Source organism: Phragmites australis, chromosome 1, assembly GCF_958298935.1.
Source record: "Phragmites australis chromosome 1, lpPhrAust1.1, whole genome shotgun sequence".
In the NCBI taxonomy this organism is placed as follows: domain Eukaryota; kingdom Viridiplantae; phylum Streptophyta; class Magnoliopsida; order Poales; family Poaceae; genus Phragmites; species Phragmites australis.
The window spans coordinates 54425673-54450782 of record NC_084921.1 but is presented as its reverse complement, the minus strand read 5'-3'; the positions used below and the strand labels follow the sequence as shown (position 1 = coordinate 54450782).

At 42.3% G+C, this 25110-nt stretch overlaps 2 protein-coding genes and 2 pseudogenes across 4 annotated transcripts; 3 read left to right on the top strand and 1 right to left on the bottom strand.

Annotated features, from left to right (window-relative positions):
* Positions 1-3: 3 nt before the first annotated feature.
* On the bottom strand, positions 4-8532 carry LOC133928375 (flowering time control protein FY-like). Of its 2 annotated transcripts, none has more exons than XM_062374694.1 (18): positions 8211-8532; positions 7910-8001; positions 7653-7721; positions 7005-7109; positions 5355-5450; positions 5193-5275; positions 5035-5106; positions 4855-4952; positions 4671-4730; positions 4539-4599; positions 4378-4465; positions 4092-4155; positions 3788-3866; positions 3048-3137; positions 2741-2829; positions 1983-2470; positions 565-825; positions 4-415 (listed from the first exon to the last, which is right to left on the bottom strand). In XM_062374694.1, exons 1-18 carry the CDS (start codon positions 8374-8376, stop codon positions 347-349), a joined length of 2130 nt encoding a protein of 709 aa, XP_062230678.1. In that variant the 5' UTR covers positions 8377-8532; the 3' UTR covers positions 4-346. The 2 variants fall into 2 exon arrangements, with proteins under 2 accessions (XP_062230678.1, XP_062230669.1); XM_062374685.1 differs by having other exon boundaries at positions 4-418; positions 8211-8531.
* Positions 8533-10437: 1905 nt separating this feature from the next.
* On the top strand, positions 10438-15645 carry LOC133886313 (probable ADP-ribosylation factor GTPase-activating protein AGD11; annotated as a pseudogene).
* Positions 15646-16317: 672 nt separating this feature from the next.
* Positions 16318-21305, top strand: LOC133928363 (uridine 5'-monophosphate synthase-like). 2 transcript variants are annotated; one of them, XM_062374673.1, is made up of 6 exons: positions 16318-17207; positions 18154-18237; positions 19257-19339; positions 19429-19516; positions 19645-19899; positions 20370-21305. In XM_062374673.1, exons 1-6 carry the CDS (start codon positions 16419-16421, stop codon positions 20496-20498), a joined length of 1428 nt encoding a protein of 475 aa, XP_062230657.1. In that variant the 5' UTR covers positions 16318-16418; the 3' UTR covers positions 20499-21305. The 2 variants fall into 2 exon arrangements, with proteins under 2 accessions (XP_062230657.1, XP_062230648.1); XM_062374664.1 differs by lacking the exon at positions 20370-21305 and adding an exon at positions 19985-20297 and having other exon boundaries at positions 16323-17207.
* Positions 21306-21667: 362 nt separating this feature from the next.
* On the top strand, positions 21668-24790 carry LOC133886304 (probable ADP-ribosylation factor GTPase-activating protein AGD11; annotated as a pseudogene).
* The last annotated feature ends 320 nt before the right edge of the window (positions 24791-25110 follow it).

Below are 25110 nucleotides of genomic sequence, written 5' to 3'. Positions count from 1 at the left end.
CGATACCAGACACAATGACAGCTCATGTTTCTCATATTCAGATTTTCTCTATGTTCCGTCCAGAATTAAGCAGCAGACAAGTAACAATACAACAAAAATAACACTACACAGAACAAGACATTAGGCGAATATGTTTGCCACAACATTGACCTTGCGTTGACTAAGCAGAACACATCCCAGATTCCCAGCTGTAAATCACACAGCATGAGATAGCAAAAATCATTGAGCAAGATACGTTTGAATTTGCCGGAGAGCCTAGGCATAATTATGCTGCTCTGAGTTGATACACGTTACAAATTCAACTGTCGCAGAAATTTAGGCTCACTATCAGCACTATTGCTCGAGGTTACTGTGGTGTTGAACCACGCGGCGGCTGATGCTGTGGGGGTGGCGGCGCCGCAACATTGCCCATTCCCTGCTGCAATCAGCAACACCATACTTCAAGTAAATACAACCAATCCACAGCGAAAAGGTTAAATAATGCAGAAACTGCACGTTAGATGACACAGATGACCTAACCTAGTCGCTTTTATGTCTGACAAATCTATCAGCAGGGAGTCTTACCTGGTACAAGCTTAGACCAGGAATAGATGTCATTTGTCCTTGTGGAGCCATTTGTCCCTGAGGCCGGTTGTACATGCCACCCATAGGAAAATTTTGCATGCCAGACGAACCTGATGCGCCTTGGATGTTCCCCATCCCATTTGGGAAGCCACTCATTGGGGGTATATTGCCAGGGGGAACAGGACCAGGATGCATCTGATTTAGGCCAATCATGTGCTGGGGCATTTGAGACATCATCTGGTTCTGTGTACCGTGCATTGCCTAGAAACATTAGAATCGTTAAATCCATGCGTCACCCCAGTAGTAGTTTAAGATGATTGAACACAAAAGGGGTAGATAGTAGAAAATATAATCTCTATTTCAAAGCTAAAATAATCTGGTTGCTTTGATGAAACATAAAATTGACCAGTGAATTAACAAGCAATTGTTAGAACAAGCAGTGTTGAGGAAATGCTGTACAGCAACACAGGGTTTAGATAAAACAGGGGTAACTGGTGGTTTTCGGCCAAACCAGTCCATTCTTTTTATTTAAAAAGGTCCAGGCTACATTATTATTTATTAGTAAGGGAAATTTGTTGGTGACCAGGGGATCCAACGTCCCCTTTAGCAAAAATACAGTGGATCCAACATGCTGCAATGTTTCAAAAATTCTACAAAAAAACGAGTATGCAGTACACATGAAGTTTAGTGAACCTGCAAAAATTCAACTTCAAACTCATATTTGATGTTGAGATTCAAAACCACAAGTCGTACTGTTAGCACATGATGAACAATGCGATGGGCTGCTTGCCCATTTTGTTTCTTGACATCTAGGATGAGTCTGATACTGAATTTTTGCAGGTTTACTTAACTTTATGTGTGCTAAATTCAAGATTTTTTTGACGAATTTTGTAAACATTGCAACACGCTGAATTCGCTAATGGGGACACCGGAACCCATGGATGGGAAATCTGCACTCGGTAAATAATTAGACATGTATGAGGAAATCTGATCTTCAAAACTAGAATTTTCAATCTTTTGCACAAAAAAAAAAGATGGCTTTTCCAGAAACAGGCATATTTCATGGAACCAGTCTGCTGGTGGTTTTGGTCATGGTTATGAAATCCCAAACCCTGCAGCAAATAAGTCCGCCTTGGTGCAACAAAGTTTTCAAATGTATTCATGCTTCATGTCAAATTATAGGATAGATAATTAAAAAATCGCAGATATGTGTTTGCAAAAAAAAAAAAAGACATAGAGAGAGGTATGCAAATTCATTAATGCATGCATGTTTCCACGTGCAAACTCACCGTGGTTTGCAAATGACCACTTTTGCATGCAATTAAAGATCATAGAGAGAGGTAGAACATGTTCAAGTCAAGTAAATTTAGTTATGCCTCACTTTACTAACAAAGCCATAAGTTATCAGTGAACAGTACCGTTGGATGAGGCATAGGTGGTAGCGGCGGGTTCACTGGTGATGGCATTGATGGTCCGCCCATTGACTGAAGCTGGGTAAGTGGAGGTCGAGATCCTTGTGGATGTGGAAGCAAGTGTGCTGGTGGCTGCAATTGGGGCATGTTTGGAGGTGGCGGACGAGAAGTTAATTGCTGTGGAAACTGGGGATGTTGCTGCCGAGGCATCTGTTGATATTGTTGCTGCTGCCCAGCAGCTAGAAGAGACGGATGAGGACCTGGTGGCAGGGGAGGTTGCCCAGGTGGAAGACCTGGAATAGATGGCCTCTGCTCTCCTTGATCAGATCCATCAAGACATTGGCCTGCCAAGGGCATTGGAACCCCAATGCCAGGAATTGTGGCTTCATTTCGCAACAATCCAGCAGCAAATGGTCCAGGTGTTGTTGGAGGTTCAGGCATCTGAAATCCGCCCATAGCACGAGCACTAAAAGCAGGATGTTGATCACCATAACCTGAAAATGTGATGATTTTGCATTAAGAATTTGTTTTCTGATTTCCGAAGACAAGGTCACAAGCCAGCACAAAGCACCATTGAGCACCAGTGTGAAGCAAGTTATAGATGACTACGATTTTTTATTTAACTAAATCGTGACATCGGAGGGTGTGCGTGTGTGCACAAGTGCAAGCTCAGTTGTGTGCCAAACTGCCAATATTTTTAAATGTTATAACCAGGACAAGACAAATAAAATAAAACAACAAGCTAAATTAAAATCAAAAGCAACCTTGAGCCTGTCCACTGTTGTATCTATCACGGGTAAGATCACCAGGCCTGTTTCTACACCAGAACTTTGTAGCATGATCATTGCCCCCGCTGCAAATTCAAAGTGTAAATGACTTAATGGGTTCATGTACAGCTAAAGCATAAAATAAATAATGCCACACAATGCACATAAAATCACACTTGAGAAGAATTCAGATTCGTATATGAATAACAATACATCCTACAAATTTACTTATAGAAGAATAAGCAAGCAGAAGATCAGCAACATGGCTTTAAATTGCAAATTCTGACAGTACACTGCCAAGTACCTGCAAAGTAGATAGCCTACAGGATGCCAGGCAAGATCCCACACACTACTGTCGTGTGCATTATTTATTTCTATCTGAGGAGATTCATGGCTGCCAAATAAATGAAATTGTTAGTTCATCAGATTGAGATATTATTCCACACAACAAACAATGTAAAAAGTTGTCAAGTATGGAAAAATGAGAACTAGATTATATTTAGCACACAATAGACCTTCCAAGTAACAATGGGTGTGATTGGTTGCTCACATGTCATGTCGCTCGTATGGACCATATACGCAGGCTACGGGGAAGCGGGCTGAACGGATGCAAGAGTGTTGAAGAGAAGAGTGTTTGGTTGGTTGTATCTATCTGGACAGGCTGAACTGAGTTTTTGTTTGGTTGATTGAATCTAAGATCGCATAAGCGGATGCAAGAGCTGAGATTCTGATTGTTTGCTCGCATGAAGGTGATTTGTGACACTGACAAGTGGGTCCACTTTCATAAGCGGATGCAACAACCTGCATCCGCCCAACCAGGCTGCGAAGGGCTCGAGCTTCCCTCCCGGGCTAGGCTGCAGGCATACATTTGCATCCGTTGGACTAGGCTGAAACAGTGCATGCAGGCAACCAAACACGCTTCTCTCTGAGATTATACGCATCCGCAGAACCGAGATCCATTCGTGCAGCCAACCAATCACCCCCAATATGTCCAAAGCTGAGATAACAAAGATTATTATTGCAGTGACATTACAGGTATCTTACCCGACCAACCAATGAAAGATTGATCCATCAAAGCCCCCACTAACAAAGTATTCTTCATGAAATGGGTGCCATGCCAACGCTGCAGAAATAAAGGAATAGAGTAAAATGAAACCCATTCAATACAACCATGGCGAATAAGTGCAGGCACAATGGTTTCCTATGAAATTTTAAGCCTGTTGAACCTTAAAAGGATGTGTGCTTGTAGTAAGCAAATGAACTACTACAACTAAAACTTGGGTCGATATATCAAATCTTAAACTATGCCTAGGAACATAAAACTCCAGTTTTGTAACAACAATCTAACCAGTTACGTCCTTGGTGTGCCCGCGGAAGGATTGAAGTTCTTTCATGGATCTAATATCATACAGCTGCATGAATTAATTAACAATACAGCGTGAGCAACTGTACAACAAAATATCAATCAATTTACTAGGCACCAGAAGACGAAGTTATTGATTGTGAGGATGGACTCTAACCATCTACACAGCCAGCACTAAAATTACAAAAACCTATGCTACCAGCCTACAAGTGTACTATGCAGAAGAAAAAGACAAACATAACAAGGTAAAAAAGCAGAACAAGTGGTCAACCTTAATAATCTGATCCTTAGAGGCAGTCAGTACCCAGTTCCCATTCTGATTCCACTTTACACATTGCACAATATTTTTATGACCATGGCTGCAGAAATAGATCATATTGTAACACAGAACTTCAAAAATCAACAAAATAAAGAAGTGAAGAGAATACTGACAATGAGCGTAGCTCTCTACCACTTTTTGCATCCCAGAGTTTCACAAGATAGTCTTTACCACCTATGGAACATAGAGTTAAATGAGACTTGCACAAATAAGCTCATGAAACAAGCAAGAATATATATACTAACCTGAAACCAGTAAAGACTTTGTAGGATGCCAATCGACACTTTTAACATCCCAACCGTGGCCTGGCTGAGTTTGAAGGGAAATTCAGGTTATTTGACAAAGAAAACGAAGTAATATCACACAATTACTTCACATGTCCAATTGTCAATCAGCTTAAGAATTTTAGGAAAAGTTTAACAACATTACCAGTTAATGATTTTTCTTCTTGGCATCTCGCAAAGTCCCAAACTTTCACAGTTCTGTCATCGGAGCAGGAACAGAACTTCAAGTCTGTTCTACAAAAACTGTTTAAGGGACACAATTTATCACATAATGAACATGAACTTGGAATGGCAAACTAACAAAAACGCCTTTGACAATCATCACCTTAAGTCACGAACTGATTCTCTGTGAGCTGTTTTATTCACTTTGACGTTGTTCATGTTACTTTGCCAATACCTGCAAAACATTCAGCTAACACAAGTTCAAAATGGTAATTTTGATTGAAGCTGCAAAGCAATTGTACAAAACTGAAGGCAGCATACTTGATTGCACCACCATCATCACCCGTAACCATCCAATTTTCATTGTTACTCCAAACCATTGATCTCACAGGTTGGTCATGAGCCTACTTGTCAGGTTTCTCCAAAAGGTAAGTCAAAATTACCAACATACTACTAAGTCTAACAGTAATTAATGTAGAATACCTGAAGAATCATTTCAAAGTTAAATGATTGTCCATTCCATAGGGTGAATTCACCGCTATGCGATCCAGTAATAAGCCGACGGCCTGTAGGAGTCCACTATATCCACAAATAACATTGCATTACACTCCAAGAGGACAAAAATAGGAAAAGCGGAGCATTGATTGAAAATGATAATTCTGCCACATATAGTTGAGAACAGAGCATCAAAATAATCAAAACTAAGAAGAAGAAAAAAAAAATCATGAAAAGAATAATTAGCCCATACTAATGCATAAAAAAGAAAAGATCATCTGGAGCAGTTTTAACAAAATCACAAGACGAAAGGAGGCTTCAAATGGAATATCAAAATGGCCTAGTAATTTGTATAAAGAATTGGAAAACTTGAAGTTCTGACAAGAGTCCACGGATATAAGTAACAGATTTTCAATATTGTGCTGTTGTTAATGAGTCTACTTCATAAATGACAAATCAAAGGAGATATTTACCCGACTATAAGGTGTTAAGGGCTATATAAATACATAAAAAATACACAGTATTTGATTTCCAATCCATATGTTGAAATATCTACCTAGAGATGGTTTAGATTTCGAAAGAAAAGGCAGCTCAGTGATGTAAAGGGGAAGTGTTCTGCACAACTAGAACTGTTTCTATTGTATTTAGCATTCTCAAGGCATGCATGTTCTTCGGTTGTTCTTTGACCAAAAGTCACATATGAGTTGCGCACCAGCAACACTAGCGACTATACTACTTGCAATCATCAATCCAACTAGACCTATTGTGCAAAATGTCAGAACGATAAAACTGCATTTCTAGAGTAGGTATTACTGTCAATGTTCTTAAGGCATTAAGGCGAGGTGTGGCGACTGACCCATTTCTTATCGCCTAGGCGCTTAAGGCGATGCGGACACTATACTCACACATATATTAGAGGGGGGGAAAAGGGGAAATAGGAGCATCAATGGACCACAACCACAAGCAGCAGTCAGCCCACTAGCCTACTAAAGCCCAATCGAAGCCAACAGCCCATAAAGCATCCCTCCCTCCTCACGTGCCCTAGTTTCCCGACGCCCTCCACTGCACGCCGCCTCCTGAGTCCCCGACGCCATCAACCCTACGATGAAGCACAGAGAGAGGGAGCAGCAACAAGCCCCGCCACCACCACAGTTGAGTGGGGGCAGAGCTGTGCCAGCTGCTGTTTCCCCGGTTCCCTTCCTACTCCTCCTCTCTTCTCAGTGCTCCACTACTCCCTCATTCCCTCTCTCTTCCCCTCTTTTGGCTAGGCATAGGAGGCGTCTTGCCTCCTGCGAGCGTCTTGTCACCTAGGCGACACCTTAAGAACACTAATCACCGTATTAGACTGCTAGCTAAACTACTTGTAAAGCTGTATCTAGTCCACTTATACAGTATAAACATGCACTTTCCACACTACTCATCTCAAAAACATGTAAATCATGGAGTCGTCATAGGTATAAACTGAAATGCCAGATTGTATACATAAACATACTGCTCGGTATTGCATCTATGTTAAGTTCAATGCAACCAAAAGCAGCCATAGCTTGGAGGACCTCTTTGAGAAACACAAGTATATAACAGCGAAATGTTCAAACTGAAATATTAGCAAAGCAGATAGGTTGATATCCTAAAACTCACCAAGACACGATTAATAGAGCACCGGTTCTTGTTGATCGATGAATGTACAAATTTGGCAGCAAAACTTGTGGAGGGATTGTCTGGATATGCGACAGATGGTAACATCTGCAATAATCACAATTATCAGGACATATGACAAGAAATAATCATTGAATAATTATCAGCAAATCTTTTATTGGTTATGAGTAACTGGATTTTGCACATAACCTGGAGTACATTGTTCAAGTTTAAAATTAGTAGATCAATCACTAGTGCAGTGATCACTCGTATGCGTAACTGGTTATTGAATTTATAAAATTATGGCACGGAAACGAAAAGTCTTGCATCCATTATACACTATGTACACATTTAATACTTAATCCATCAGAATTTCGTATAGCAGCTTATAGATCATGGCTTATTGAATTTATAAAATTACAGCACGGAAACAAATAGTCTTGTGTCCATTATACACTATGTACACATTTAACACTTAATCCATCAGAATTTCATATAGCAGCTTATAGATCATGGCTTCATATGACTAGTCACACAAAAGTATTTAGCATATCACAGATCCTATTTTTTAAAGCTTAAACCAACAGTATCCATAGCATAGAGCAACCACTATCTTTTTAATATATTGCAAGCTGGGTAGTAGGCAAGTACGTCCAGGACAGCAGCTGGAGTTGGCTGCAATGTGACTCTGTCCCTTGCATCCCGCTGCCACATGCGAGCCTGCATATCATGCACATAATGGGTCAGCACTGTTGATGGGAATAAAGTTTCAGGTACAAAATCATAAGCATTTCATTTTCACAAGTTATAAACAAATAAACATAAACCAGGAAGGATAGAAATTGTGTCTCCCTTCTAAATAAACTTTGCATAACTGTAACTGTCTGAAAAACAACAGTGTATATTACTTGAACATAACGGACGACACTGCTTGTGTAGTCCACTGTTCGTCGCTGGACAGGCTTCCGCATCCTTTTAGCACCAAAATTGTCCCCATAAGCTGCATAGACCATAGAGTAAAAAAAACAATGACATTTATGTAGTTGCAATATGATAACAAATGCCGAAAAGTCCAGTCAATTTTCGAGAGGCTCGCAGTGTTAAGAAAGAGAAGCACTTAGATAATGTAATGCATTCTAACCTAGCTGCTCTGCTCCGAACCCTAACATGGAATAGCAACTACCAAAGAGTGGTACAGCTAGTGGTTACCGTCGTACGGCGGCTGATGCTGCTGTGGCGGGGGCCCAGGGTGAGCGGCGTAGTCAGGAGGCAAGTTGGTGGAGGACGCCGCCGGGTGCTGCCGCATCGGCGGGCCGCGGTAGAACTCCCCGCCGCCGCCCGACTGGGGCGGCGGCTGCTGCTGCTGCTGCTGCATCTCGGCCGCCTCACGGGGAGGGGAGGGGAGGGGAGGGGAGGCCGAGCTAGGGTTTTGGATCCGTGCGGCGGGAAAGGGGTCGGGTTCTGGGCTCGTCGAGGCTGCCGGGAGCGGGAGCCGATGGGTTCTGCCGCTGCTGTAGCTGCGAGCGTGGAGTTTGCGCGGACAAGCTCATTGAAGGTGTATCTGGGCCAGCCCAGGAACATGTATTTGGATCCAGTTGCAAACTTTTCTGAATTAGTAACTTTTTTCAGATTATCATTATCTCTGTTGGCGACTTGGCTTGACTGATAAAGATTTGCACTTTTACAGTAAATTGTAAGTCATCAATTGACGGTATGAGTTGAGGTCTCAGGATATAAATTCTTGAGAGTTTCACGTCATACATGCTAATTGGTAAGATTTTTTTAAGTTGATTCGGTGTTTTTATAGTTTTGCACTAGTATTCAACGATTAATGTATTTTTTTTCAAATTTTAGCACGTTCTTGATATCATGGCTTATAGAAAACATACACATTTAAGGTGAGCGTTGTTTTTTTATATATATTTTAAGTGTTTATTGGAAATATTTTTTAATACACCAAATATTATTTTTATCATTTATATATTCATTGTTTTTTATGTTTCAATTCAATTATCTTCGTTTTAAGTTTCGCTCTGAGTCAAATCTGATGGACGGAAGACAAAATGTGCGTTTGGTTGGAGGTTGAGGTTAGATATGATAGGATCATCCATATTTTTTAGATTAGATTATCCAATTTTCTGTTTGATTGGGATAGATAGGATGAACCAGTTTTTCATTTAGTTAGTGAGCAGATAGGATGAATCAGTTTTTTTTTAGTTGAATAGATTAGATGAGTTGAGTTGGTTACGATGATCTTACCCCTGATTGTGAAGCATTGGATAAATTTGTGCATCTTTAAATTTGTTTGAATTTAAATTGAATTAAAAAGAGAATATTACATAAAATGATAAAAATACATATAAATAGAGCATTAAAAGGAACTTATAATTTTTCACCAAATAACCTATAGTTAGAAATATTTTTATAAATTAGTACATCACATGAGAAGAATATTAGTAAATTTTTCTTGATTTTTTGAGAATTTATTTAAGGCATTAAAAATTGGTAGAAGTTATAAAAGTAGATTTCTTTGAAGAATTTTAATTAAATATTGGCTTAGCTTTTTTATATCAAACCAACTAAAACGGGTTGTAAGTGAGCTCTAATTTGCTCATAAAAATGTTTAGAATTTTTAGATCACTTTTATACTAATAGATAAAATAAAGAACTCATACATAAAAAAAAAAAGAACTAAACATGGATGAGCTGATCCGGTCGATTTTGCCTAACAAAGCTATCCAGCATAATGAGATAATATTCTCTTCCCTGGTCACCCCATCCACTTTCATCCATGAACCCAGCCCAGGTTGATCGTTTCCATCCAGGCTGATCCCATGAACCCAACCCACGCTAAAATCTCATGGCCTGGAGGCGAAGTGTGCGTCGTCCAGAGACCGCACGTCGGCGTAGAGAGCGAGCCAAAGCCCGGTGCGGCCGCGGTGTGCTTGCCGAGGAGGAGACCGATCGATGATGAAGTTCGCCGCGTTGTCTTGCGTGCATCCGCGCACAGCACGTGCCGCCACCGCATGTTCACCTGCCTGGCCATTGGCCGGCACCGGTGTCGTATCTTTCGTCACCGTGGCTAGAAGATGGAAAACGTTAATGATATTTACACCCTTTTGCCGCCATTAATATACTTTCCTCAGCATACTTACATTATGGGTGTGTTTGATTTGTAAGATAATATTATGTGGAGTTATATCGTATAAGCAGATTAAGAGAAAGTAGGTTAAGCAAAATTATATTTATTAAAAATAAGAGTATTTAGTTGATTATATTTATTAAAAAAATTGAGCTAATCTGAGGCGCAGAGCATGTATAAAGTTAAGGTTATAATTGATTACCCATTTATATAAATGTATGCAGAATATGTATCCAGCGACTAAGATGATACTATATATTTATATCAACCATATTAAATTAAAATAATATATATAAACAGCTAAACATACTTTATCCCACGTTCTGCAACCAAGCACACCTATCCCACGTTCTGGTCTCCTTCCCCGATGATGGATGCCCACATTCTTGTCTCGGATCACCATTGACTAGTACACAGGTCTAGTTTAAAATGCACACCTGGTCTCAGACGGGTGGGCATTGCTATTGCCGAACAGCCAACCGGCCTCCAGGCACGAGCCACCCTGTGCATTTGATTCCAACGACCACCGCTCCTTCCTTCCTTGCCCAACCTTGCGTTGCAGGCTCTCCACCGCCCTCCGCGCAGGTCCAGGTATCCTTTCCTCCCTCCCTTCTCCCGTTGTCGTCCTCGATCGTCGTCCCCCGGGGACTGGCCTGGAGCGGTGATCCATCCGGGCTTGCATTGTTTCCTTCGTTTCGTTCTGCAGAATCCTTGCGTTGCAAATCCAAAATTTTCTTTCTGGGATGGGTACTCCTACCCGTCTAGTTTGTCGCGGATTTGTTTGCTGATGCCCACGTTTGAGTCCGCCGCCGGTGACGATGTAGAGGAGGAGAAGAACAGGAGGCGGCATTGGCAAGGGGGAGAAAATGGAGGGGCGTAATCCCGTGCAGCAATTCATTGATAGCCCAGAGCCTTATAATAGAAGGTATGTTGTTTGCATCCCCGATTTCGCAACTGGATGGCCATTGGCCTTCGCATTCCTTGTCATCCTCTATCACCCCATTTTCCTCTTTCAGGAAAGTGTGTGGAATGGCGATAAAGATGGATGCTAATGACCGTGGCAATCACCAAGATTTCAAAGTGTATGGAATGACAACCAAGATGGATGCTAATGTCCATGACAATCACCAAGGTTTGTTATGTCTATTGCCTCCTCTTTGCTATATTGCGCCCATTGTAAATTGCAATCCTTTGTTCTTTTCTAAGGATATGTCTAGATCAAACGTGTCTTTCAGTTTCATGATGAGTTATATACATTTTCTTCCAGTGGATATAGTTTGCAATCCGTTATTCATTACGAGGACTCGGAATTTCCAAGTTTCAGCATTTTTTGGATGCTTCTCTATTTTGATGAAAACTGTTTTCCTTTTTTCAGTCTCATATGTGTTAGGATAACAACCTATTGAGGATCGGTAAACAAATGTTAATATTAATCATAAACCCTCTTTTCTTTTTTGCTGTATGTGCAGTCACTAATTCAAGAACCTTCTTTTTTGCGGGGACATTCAAGAACCTTCTTGAATGAAGTGACTCTTGCCGCTACCCTAAAACTTAACATGCTGCTAGCTAGATGAAGCTCGATGCTACTCTGTACTGTATACTAAGCTAGTCCAAGTTGCTGCATATTCATCTGTTGTTTGTGATATTGAGTCAATGTGTGTGTTCTCAAAAAGAAATGTTGAGCCAATGTTCTTCATGACCGCTTGCAGGTCCGATTGGTACAGCAGAGAGATTAGATCATCTTTTGAACCAACCGGCAAATAAATTTTGTGCCGATTGCGGTGCTCCGGATCCAAAATGGGTGTAAGTATCCATCAATTCTACAAGTCTTTTCATTTGGTCGTAGCATTTTCTTTTCATTGTATATGCATCAATTTGAAAAGCCATCATATGTGCTGCCGTGCTGGGTTCATCTGCATCTGAAAGAAGCATCGAGTTGCATGCTCCCATTTCTATTTTACTAAATTTTAGTTGAAAAGATAAAATGCAAAAGTCTATGTGAAAATAAGTGAGTAGCCTGATACCGATCTGCCTGCTTGGGTTCAATTCCTAGGATCTGCTTGGGCGCCCATCTCCTCCAGGCCGTTCTTTTAGACACATAGGTCCATGCATATGACAATTTGCTTTGCAGTGCTGGTCTTTTGCGGTTGAAATATCTATTTCTTATTGCCACAGTGAACAGCCTGAGTACCACATGTTACTAACTTCTCCAATGGTTGTGATGTTTTCAGGTCATCGACTTTTGGTGTTTTCATTTGCATCAAGTGTTCAGGAGCTCATAGAAGTCTTGGAGTACACATATCCAAGGTAACCATGATATTATAGCATTCTATTGTGACCGTGGAGTACATCTAGGCTCGTTTTTATCAATTTGTCTTTGCACTTCCATTTTCAGTTCCACTTCTTGTTTGATACGATTTTATGGTTTAGCTATTGGATGTGATAGTTCGAAATAGATTATGAAATTTCCAGACCTTTGGGCTCTTGATGAGTTTCAATAGTTGTGCATTGCAAATACGCATGTGCTAAATAGCTCATTTTTAAACTCATTAGTGTACCTTGTGACTTGCTTTGTCACTCACTGCATTCGCGGCAAAAGAGCTAAACCTTATGGCTAATTTTGTCACTCTCCGAGAATGCTAAATGGACTGCATGCTAATCATGAGAAAGAATCACCTCATTTTAGAGCGGAGAATGGGAGAGAGACGAATTAGATTCCTTTACTCTCAAAAGAAGAATTTGAGACTTGTAACCGCTTTGGCCTTATCCAGTCATTTTGATGTTCTGTCAATCTTTTTAAACTTTGGCTATCAAACTAATATGTATAGACTTGACTGGATATATGAAACTAATATATGTAGATTTGTCTAAAAAGTATTTTCATAATATTACTATTTATAATTCTGCTAGATTTGATCAATATATAAAAATATTAATTATTGGTCAGAGCTGCATTTTTTGAACTATGTGGATGTCCAAAATGTCTCTTACATTGTGACAGGAGGGGTGCCATTTTTCAGTTATATAAATATTTTATGAAGCTGACCATCATAGTTCTGATTTGAGAAACACATGCAAACAGCCACACACATGTATTAGCAATCTTTTGTAGAATAAGTTTTACAAAACAAAAGAAGATAACTGGTCTTTTAAGGGGAAAAAGGTACATGTCAGCTAGACACACCAAGATATTATATTCCTATATAAGAAACACGTGAGTTCAATGAGAGCAACGGCATCTGTAAATCTACCATAGTGGTTTGAATATTCATTGTTGAAGGTTGAGTTGAAACCTTCTATTTCAGTTGGTCTCAGTGAAGCTAGATGAGTGGACAGATGAACAAGTTGATGTTTTAGCTGATTCAGGTGTGAATGCTGCAGTAAACATGATATATGAGGCATTTATGCCTGAAAATTATATGAAGCTAAGGCAAGATTGCTCAGCAGAGGACCGCAGTGATTTTATTAGGTATACATTAGCTTATCAACTTTTCTATCTTTTGATGTCCTATGTGACACGTTCGGTTTTCTTTATATACAGAGAGAGAGAGATTTGTCCGATGCAACTGTAGCTATTCCACTAAGTGATCTTTTTTCTTCTTAACTGCTTATGTGCAGGCGAATATATATACACACATAAAGTGATCTTTTTCCTTCTTATCTGCTTATGTGCAGGCGATAGAGAGAGAGATTTGCTCCATGCAACTGTAGCTATTCCACTTAGTGATCTTTTTTCCTTCTTATCTACTTATGTGCAGGCAAATATATGAGCTTCAACAATTTTTGTCTAACCCGCAGCTTTCATGCCCTCCACGACACAATGACAAGCATCACCATCACTGTCGGAGGATTAACTCCTGTTGCAGGGATCCCGAGAGACATCTTTTTAGAGATTCGGCCGGGGGGATGATCCTGAATAAGTTCGTCGGAGGAATAAATGGAAGTGAATGCAAATGCAACGGCCGGTGGTGGAGGATGATGATCTTGTACAAAGAGAAGTAAATGCATCGGAATTTAGACAGGTTCGGACCACACGAGGGCGTAATACCCTACTCCTGTATGGATGTAATAACTGCCCTGAGGAAGTCCCTCAAGGATGTTGTTGGTTACAAGAATATTTGTCTAGCTAAGGGCTTGAGGCTCCTTGTTCTTGAGCAGGGACTGTGCTTTGAATTGGTCTATAGTTCGGTTCTTGGTGCTTTTGTGTTCGATGCTTGCGGTTTCTTACTCGATTGCTTTCCCCCCTCTTCTCTTCTGTGCTGTCGGCTCTTTTAAGCACTCGTCGGCTGCGACATGCCCCGAACGGGAAAGAGGGGGCACTAGTTCCAAGACGCCACGACTGGGAAATGCGTCATCATTTCTTCTGGGTGAAGTGACCGGGGGTGGAAAACGAGACACACGTCCGGTCACCTGTCACCATAAACGTCCTGGCAACGGGCGCCGTAGAGAGGGCCCACCGGGCAGCCACAGAGCAACCCGGCTTGCCATTCGTGATGTGATGTCGTAAGAGGAACAAATCTAGCCATTCGTGATGTGATGTCGAGCGATCCTTATGTTATTATAAACCTAGGACACCAGGTAAAAAACTCCATCACCAAAATTGCATCCTTGATATGCAAAGTTCTTTGTTTTCATGATTTTCAGTTCCCTTTACACCTCTGTAGTCAATGAAAACGAAGGTGATAAAGAGCAGTCTAAATCCTGTATGGAATGAAAGACTTATGCTATCGATACCTGACCCAGTGCCATTGCTTAAACTAGTAAGTACAGTTTACTTTTTCAGGACATAGAAAATTAATCAGCCATACTTACTCTTGTTATCAGTCTGGTTTTGTTTGGGAGTAATATTTGCTTCAAACCTCCTGACAGCAAATCTATGACAAGGACACATTCACCACCGACGATTGAATGGGGGAGGCTGAGATCAACATCCAGCCACTGGTGGCTGCAGCCAAAGCCTTTGAAACCTCGATTATCATTGATACTGCACAGCTCAACAAATGGATGGCAAAAGACGGCATTTGGATCCTGAGGGACAGTTCTATCTCCATCATCGACGACAAGGTGAAGCAGGTGGTCACTGTCAGGCTTCAGAATGTCGAGCGTGGCCACCTTGAGATGGAGCTCGAGTGCGTCCCTCTTATTCAATAGCTGTCTCTGGAGAAACAGGTTGCTCCACATTCTGATTTTAACATCACAACAAGATGATACGGACAACTTCCTTACAATACCAAGAGTTCAAGCATACGTTCAAGGTTACCATGTATCGGTTATATATCTGTAAAGTTGGAAAGGAATATAGTATGTGAGTTGTGATTTGTCCAGGGATGAAGAAGTGAAGATCATTTTATCGTGGTTCTACTTTGGTTTCAGGCTTGCTTGGTAGAAATCTAGTTTTACTTTATTTTTATTCATGTGCCTCTATTTGTAATAACCATCAAAACTGCTGAGTCCTAAAAAAACCCATCAACCCTGCTGCAAATATTTTAGAACGAACTGGGAATGACGTTTCTGTGTTGCATGTGTGTGGACAAGCGAAACAAGATATGCCATCCTTATTCGTGCTGATATGCGTATCCACTATGTGATACTCTGAATTAAAGCATCTAAATTTTACATTTTCTGAGCTATCTATATAGCCATCCCTATAAATATTTTCTCCAATCATAAATACATATCATTTAAAAAATATATGTTAAACTTTTAAAACTTTGATTAAACATAATTTTTAAAATATTTAGTTTAGAAATCTTAAAATCACACAGGTATATGTCATGAAAATATTTTTATAATATCACAAATTCAATGAATTTATAGTTTCTGGGCTATCCATGAGCCCTCCCTACAAATACGAGTAGTTGGAGCATGGAGTCGTCTGTGTTGGGAGTTTTCGTTGCAATTTATAATGCAAGATATGTAGCTATCCTTGGGATTTCTCTCATAATGAACGTTATTTCTCAAGAAAATACCTATAAATAATCCATTAGATGGCTTCCGATCAGCTAGAATTCGGATCGTATGATTGATGTTCAAATACAAATGTTGTCAGCAAAGACACACGCAGTATGTACAAATGTATTCTGATTTTACTGAGATTTCGATTAAACCAATGGTACAAATTTAACAGAAAAATATTAAAATCCATGGGATTTGTTATTCTCTCATCTTGTCCGTCCGTCCATCCAAGGCCACCCCCTCTCGCTTCACCGCCGCCGCCGCTTGTCTCGGTCCCGCCCCCAACCCAGAGGCAGAAACCCCGCCGAAAAACCCTAGCCATGGACGCCGCCGCGCTGGAAGCGCTCATCCTGGACCTCCACGCCATCGAGGCCGTCAAGCTGGGTTCCTTCGTGCTCAAGTCCGGCATCACCTCCCCCATCTACCTCGACCTCCGCACGCTCGTCGCCCACCCGCGCTTCCTCTCCGCCATCGCGTCGCTCCTCCACGCCCTCCCCGCCACGCACCCATACGACCTTGTCTGCGGCGTCCCATACACCGCGCTCCCCATCGCCACCGTCCTCTCCGTCGACCGCTCCGTCCCCATGCTCATGTGCCGCAACGAGGTCAAGGCCCACGGCACCGCCAAGTCCATCGAGGGATCGTTCCGTCCGGGTGACACCGTCCTCATCATCGAGGACCTCGTCACCAGCGGTGCCTCCGTGCTCGAAATCGCCGCTCCGCTCCGCGCCGAGGGGCTCGTGGTCGCCGACGCCGTCGTCGTCATCGACCGAGAGCAGGGCGGGAGGGAGAATCTCGCCGCCAATGGCATCATGCTGCACTCTCTCATGACCCTCACGGAGGTGCTCGCCGTGCTTTTGAAGCACGGGAAGGTGAGCGAAGAGAGAGCGGAGGAGGTGAGGCTGTTCCTCAACGCAAACAGGAAGGTGGCGGTGCCGGGGGTGCCTGTTAAACCCAAGGTGATTAGGGAATCATTTGAGGAGAGGGCGAGATTGGCCACCAACCCTATGGGGAGGAAGCTCTTCGAGGTGATGGAGGCCAAGCAGAGCAACCTGTGTGTAGCTGCGGATGTTGGGACAGCAAAGGAGCTCCTTGAGCTGGCCGAGAAGGTATATACAAGTTTTGGACTTCTGATGTTGGTTGGAAAAGGGGTTAGTTAAACGTAAACACTAAAATGTCAATGAGGCCCCGTTTGGTAGCGCTCCGTGGAGTGATTCCGCGCGGAAATCAGCTCCCGCACTGCCAAACGCTCTGCCTGGGAGCGGATTCCGCGTGGGAATCACTTCACGATTTGTATTGCGAGGTGGGAGCTGAAAAATCTAGCTTCCACCTGATTCCTAGCTGATTCTCCTCGATTTCAACATAATATTCTCTCAGGAATCACTTTCACCACTAGCACACCAAACGATTTTACAAATAGAATCATTTCCATCACAGAATTATTTCCACCCTACTCTCACCGCAGAATCAGAGCTCTACCAAATGGCCCCTAAGTCAATTTATACTCTTGGATGAACAAAATTGGCTGATTTTTCAATATGGGTACTGAGATGGAATTTCATATAGGTGAAAACAATTTTGTGGCTGCGGGATACTTCCACATACTCCATTTTGTGATAGGCACTCACTTTAGCCTATTAGCTGTTAACTTAGCTCTACGTGTGTTAAAACTACAGTACTTGAGAAGTGACTGCACTGACTTGATGTGTGAGCGGTACTGTGTCACTCTCTTGTCTATAGATTAGTTCATTAGAACTCTGCTGTTCACCATCACCACCCTCCCTTTCTTTCGCATGTTATGTTCTGCATGTGAATGCTGCCATATCATTTTTTACATGTGGTGTTGCATATAGAGTGTTCTGATACTGTCACTATCTGGCATAATTCCATTCTGTCTTTTTGCACGCCTTTCCAACATGCTAAGAGTAAATCATGGTGTTTAAGAGCAAATCCAATGTATTCTGCCTCTTTTCACGTTTTATTTTGGATCAATGAATCTGTTTTCAATTCCTCAGTTTTAACAGGTGCTTATGCTATTATCTAACTGTTATGTAGATCGGCCCCGAGATTTGTATGTTGAAAACTCATGTGGATATATTGTCTGATTTCACACCAGACTTTGGCTCCAAGCTTCGCTCGGTAACTGCTCTTATGATGTGATCATGCTTTTATGTTTGTATCTTTTTTATCTTATTACTACAATGATATTGTAAATGATAGTCCAGGTGGATATTCTAAGTTGGATTTTGTTTGTCAGAAATCAGATGTAGGGTCTTTTATTTTCTAGTATAATCATAGTTGCAATGGTGTCCCCTAGTCGATGACAAGGTATCCAAGCGTCCAGAAGTAGATACCATTTCCCCTAGATTGGGAGCAGTTACGTGAGCAACTGGAAATGGCCCCTTGAACAGTGGAAATCAAGTAATTGGGGGAGAGACAAAAACGGATCTGGCAGCGCTCCTTTCTTATCTGCTGCTCCCTTTCCCCTGATATGCTCTGCTAGTGCTGGATGTTTGCTTGCTTCCCCTCGCCCTCCTCTCCTCTGCTATTTATTAATCTTTAAGGGGGCCTGCTGGTGGTGGGAGTTGTGGAGGCATTGGGGGGAGATGGACTCGTGGAGAGGATGAGGAGGCAAGGCAGTGGCGGCAGCTGTTGGGGAGGCAGTGGATGTGGTGGCCTAGTGGTATTTAGGGCACAAGAGGGAGTGGATGACTTATGTGGGCTATTGGGCTTGAATGGGATAGTGGCACATCTGTCGTCTATTTTCCATTTTGCCTCAGTTATATGTGTACTATATGCTCTAATTAGGCTAATCGTCGCCAAGGGCCCGTCTAGGCACCCTGGGTCTCTGTGATTGGCCAGAGTGCCAACACAATTATGAGCAGAATAGAATGTTTCTGTTCATACTGTTCTGTTAGGATGTTTAATTTTTGCACTGATAAGAAGTTTCTTTGATCCATTCTGTATTCCCATCGTCATGCCCTCCATATTCCTTTCCCTTTGGGAACAATATACCTATATCAAGGCGATCTCTCGATTTTCTAGACCACATTTTGTTTTATGACCACCAGAGTTGTTTTCCATGTTGTTTAAGTTAATATCCTGGCTCGGCTTTTACATGTCTCCTCAGTATTTAATTTATTAACATTTTATTGAAGATTGCTGAAAAGCACAACTTTTTGATCTTCGAAGACCGCAAGTTTGCTGACATCGGAAATACAGTAACAATGCAATTCGAAGGGTGAGAAAAGGACATTATAAAGTATCTATGTTCATTTATTTCTTTATATATTTATGCGTTATGATTAGTGTTTTTTTACTTTGGTTTAGAGGAATATTCCGCATATTGGACTGGGCTGATATTGTTAATGCGCATATAGTACCTGGGCCTGGAATTGTAGATGGCTTGAAGCTGAAGGTATCTTATACTTTTCATAACTAGATGCACTGTAACTATTAGTTAAAAGAGAGTAAGTTAATGTTGCAGCTGATGATGATAGCTGATGTATTGTAGTGCTCACTGTACCTGTTGCTCTGTAATTGAAGGGTTTGCCTAAAGGAAGAGGGCTACTTCTGCTTGCTGAAATGAGTTCCGCTGGCAACCTTGCTCATGGAGATTACACTGCTGCAGCTGTAAAGATTGCTGAGCAGCATTCTGACTTTGTGATTGGATTTATATCCGTAAATCCTGCATCTTGGTCAGCAGCACCATCAAGTCCAGCATTTATCCATGCCACTCCTGGAGTTCAGATGGTCGCTGGAGGAGATGCTCTTGGGCAACAATACAGCACTCCTTATTCTGTAAGTACAACTACGCCTTATTGTGTGGCTATGTTTTTTATTCATCACATCTTAGTGTTTTTTAGGTTGTTATACAAAACTGTAGTTATGGCGGAGCCTTGCAATTATTCACTTATAACAACTTCTAAAGCTTCATGTTTGTTGGTCGCTTGGTACCTGTTTGACTATGTGGAAGCATAGTTGGACCATAATGGCCAGGTCATTACAATACCTGTGTACTTCTTTTAGTACCACTATTTTACATATGGCAATATTGTGTAGCGTGGACAGAGATTTTCACATTAAGTTAATTCTCCTTTAGAAATGCACTAATCTTGGTAATGACCCTGAATTAACTTAGCTAAATGTGCTTCAGTAGGAGGTTTTGCTTGCCTTCAGATTTTATGAAAATTCGACCCCTCTTTTTTTTCTTCTCTATAACATGCGTCTGAGCTGATATGTGTTACTTGCAATTTCGATTCGTAATCCAGGTTATAAACGACAGAGGCAGTGACATAATTATAGTTGGTCGTGGGATTATAAAGGCGAGTGATCCTGCTGAGACGGCAAGGGAGTACCGCATCCAAGGGTGGCAAGCCTACCAATCGAGCTTGTCATGAGGATGTGTAAACATCCCAGTATATAGGCGTTCAGGCCATTGATGTAATAAGAGCTTGTCCCATCGTCGCTGTGCTACATCTACCCTAATCAATCCATATCACATCGTTTGCTACAATAATCTCCTTTATGTTCATTGCGTTGCTGTTGCTTGGGTGTTGTGATGCCTGTGCTGGATCAGATCATCTGAATGTCCCTCCACTCAATCTTCAGAGCAGCTTCAAGCCATCTATGCCGAATGAAGAAGAAACTACACAACCTACTTATTAGTACTTATCTTTGCTGAAGAAGAAGGTCCAGTTGACCGAATCAAATGTCTGGGATATGTCAAGCTTAAAAAGAATTTTTGGCCGTTTGACCCTTTTTAGCAACATCGCAGTGGCATGAACCAGCTTGAAATTGTCATGGAAGGAGTAGCCAGTGATGAACAGTTATGGCTGGCCGAGATGATGGAGTTCAGAGGCGAATGGCCATAGCTTTGGTTAAAACCTTGCCTATACTATGTGTAAGGTTGATGGGTCGGAAATATGAGGCGGCTGCAGCTTGCTCCTTCTTCGGCAACAAAGTGATGAAGGCACTATTCAGGCGAGCTAACCCCCGGTGATCACTAGTGTTGAAGGTGTTGATCGCGAGAAGGACATCGTATTTAATGATCGGCCAAGTGGCTTGATAGAATTCAACGGTGAATCCATTGGGCCCCGGCGCCTTGACTGGATATCAAACTAATATGTACAGACTCGACTGGATATATGAAACTAATATATGTAGATTTATCTTAAAAAGTATTTTCATAATATTACTATTTATAATTATTGGTCAGAGCTGCATTTTTGGAACTGTGTGGATGTCCAAAATGTCTCTTACATTGTGACAGGATGGGTGCCATTTTTCAGGTTATATGAATATTTTACGAAGCTGATATCATAGTTCTTATTTGAGAAACACATGCAAACAACTACACACATGTATTAGCAATCTTTTGTAGAATAAATTTTACAAAACAAAAGAAGATAACTTGTCTTTTAAGGGAAAAAGGTACATGTCAGCTAGACACACCAAGATATTATACTCCTATATAAGAAACACGCGAGTTCAGTGAGAGCAACGGCATCTGTAAATCTACCATAGTGGTTTGAATATTCATTGTTGGAGGTTGAGTTGAAACCTTCTATTTCCGGTGGTCTCAGTGAAGCTAGATGAGAGGACAGATGAACAAATTAATGTTTTAGCTGATTCAGGTGGGAATGCTGCAGTAAACATGATATATGAGCATTTATGCCTGAAAATTATATAAAGCCAAGGCAAAATTGCTCAGAAGAGGACCGCAATGATTTTATTGGGTATACATTAGCCTATCAACTTTTAGATCTTTTGATGTCCTATGTGACACGTTCTGCTTTCTTTATATATATAGAGAGAGAGAGATTTGCCTGATACACTGTAGCTACTCCACCAAGTGATCTTTTTCTTTCTTATCTGTTTATGCGTAGACAAATATATATAAAGAGAGAAAGAGAGAGATTTGCCTGATACAACTGTAGCTATTCTACTAAGTGGTCTTTTCTCTTCTTATCTGCTTATGTGCAGGCAAAAATGTGAGCTTCAACAATTTTTGTCTAACCTACAGCTTTCATGCCCTCCACGACACAATGACAAAACATCACCATCACCATCACTATCGGTGACACAGGAACCGGGGGTCCCCGAGTCTCGAGGCCATAACAGCGGAGTGCAATGTGGCGCCCTCCCTCGAGAGGTATCTCCCCGAGGTATGAGAAGACCAAGTTCCGGGAGAGGGTGCTCGGGGCTGCAACAGTGGCCCCCGAGCATCCAAGCTCCCCAATGACCCGAGAAGATCAAGTTCCGGGAGAGGGTGCTCGGGGTCACGAACAGTGGTCCCCGAGTACCCGAGTTCCCCGATGATCCGAGAAGACCAAGTTTCGGGAGAGGGTGTTCGGGGCCACAAACAGTGGTCTCCGAGTACCCGAGTTCCCCGATGACCCGAGAAGACAAAATGCCGGGAAGAGGGTGCTCGGGGCTGCAACAGTGACCCCTAAGCACCCAAGTTCCCCGACGATAAAGAAAAGCCAAGTTCCAAGAGAGAGTGCTCGGGGCCATGAATAGTGGCTCCCGAGCACTCGGTTCCTCGAGGACCCGAACAGTTAGTTCTGAGAGAGAGTGCTCGGGGTCGTGAACAGTGGTCCCCGAGCACTCGGTTCCCTAAGGAACCAAAAAGCCAAGTTCCGGGAGAGAGTGATCGGGACCTTGAACAGTAGCCCCCGAGCACTCGGTTCCCCGAGGATCAAGAGAGGGCATATCCGGGAGAGAGCGCTCCGGGCTGCGAATAGTAGCCCCCGAGCACTCACAGTTCCCCAAGGGCCCGAGAAGTCCTTCGCCGGTGGTCCCCACAAGGGCCCATCGGTGAGGTGTCAACTGGTGAGAGGTCCGATGCTGCATTTAAGAGGGCGCATGGCCTGTCACTTCCAACTGCCCCCCCACGCTTGCTGTCAGTCCCTGCCACGGCTTGACAGAGAAGCGTGGGGAGATTTAATTCACGGGTCCCATCGCGCGCCATCCGGCGCGCCTCGGGATAACGTCACAGAGCTCGAGGCGCCCCGCCTGCCGCCCTGCTGTGTCAGGCCTGCTCTGACCGGGCGGGCGCGCCGGGCTGCTCGGCGGCTATCTGGTGGGCCCTCTCCGCGACGCCCGTTGAAAAACGACATGATGACGAACAAGACTGGACGGGGGCGCGTTTTCAACCCTCCCCGTCACCTCGCGCAGCAGCCCATGATAGTTGCTTTCTATTTATGATGCCTTGGAACTCGCGTCATCATTTCTGGGCACGCTACCGCCCCGGCGGGTATATAAGCAGGGCGGACTCCTCGGAGAAAGAGAGGGTCAAGTTTAGCAGAGGACAAGTCTAGGAGCCGAGTTGAAATCAAGACAACTAATGATGAGCACCGAAGAACAAGGAGCACAAAACTCTAGACTAGACAAATATTCTTGTAACCCAGCAGATACTCAGAGAGACATTCTCATAGCATTTATAGCATACACACAGGAGTAGGGTGTTACGCTCAGGGTGATCCGAACCTGTCTAAAAATCCCCTGAGCATTTACTACTTCCTGCATCCGATCATTCCACCTCCACCAGCATCTCATTTACTCCTATTTACTTCACCTACGAAGCGGATTCAGAATCATTCCCTGGCCGAATCTCAAAGGGTTCCCTCCGGATCCCCGCTTGAGGAGTTCACCCTCCGACAATCATCATACCGGTGCAAATTGACATGGTTTAGGCCATTCTTTCAGGAACAGTTGGAGGAGAAAAGAACATGAGCACAAAGCAATAAAGAAAACAGTATGATCAAATTATCCCAAATTTGTAGTTCAATTTAGTCTACCTCAAATGTTGAAAACTATTTGACTCCTTGCTGTCTTAGATGGAGATGGGTATGGTAGAATTCGTTGGATTAATCAAGGTTAATATCATAAGAGGAATAAATCTAGCTATTCATGATGTGATGTCGAGCGATCCTTATGTTATTATTAACCTAGGACACCAGGTAAAAAACTCCATCCACCAAAATTGCATCCTTGATATGCAAAGTTCTTTGTTTTCATGATTTCTAGTTCCATTTTCACCTCTGTAGTCAATGAAAACGAAGGTGATAAAGAGCAGCCTGAATCCTGTATGGAATGAAAGACTTATGCTATCGATACCTGACCCACTGCCATTGCTTAAACTAGTAACTACTGTTTACTTTTCCGGGACATAGAAAATTAATCAGCCATACTTACTCTTGTTATCAGTCTGGTTTTGTTTGGGAGTAATATTTGCTTCAAACCTCCTGACAGCAAGTCTATGACAAGGACACATTCACCACCGACGATCGAATTGGGGAGGTTGAGATCAACATCCAGCCACTGGTTGCTGCAGCCAAAGCCTTTGAAACCTCGATTATCACTCATACTGCACAGCTCAACAAATGGATGGCAAAAGACGGCATTTGGATCCCGAGGGACAGTTCTATCTCCATCATCGATGACAAGGTGAAGCAGGTGGTCACTGTCAGGCTTCAGAATGTCGAGCGTGGCCTCCTTGAGATGGAGCTCGAGTGCGTCCCTCTTATTCAATAGCTGTCTCTGTAAAAACAGGTTGCTCCAGCATTCCGATTTTAACATCACAACAAAATGATACGGACAACTTCCTTACAGTACCAAGAGTTCAAGCATACGTTCAAGGTTACCATGTATCAGTTATATATATGTAAAGTTGGAAAGGAATATAGTATGTGAGTTGTGATTTGTCCAGGGATGAAGAAGTGAAGATCATTTTATCGTGGTTCTGCTTTGGTTTCAGGCTTACTTGGTAGAAATCTAGTTTTACTTGATTTTTGTTCATGTGCCTTTGTTTGTAATAACCATCAAAACTGCCGAGTCCTTAAAAAAAAACCCATCAACCTTGCTGCAAATATTTTAGAATGAATTGAGAATGACGATTCTGTGTTGCATGTGTGTGGACAAACGAAACAAGATATACCATCCTTATTCGTGCTGATATGCGTATCCACTATATGATGCTCTGAATTAAAGCATCTTAATTTTACAGTT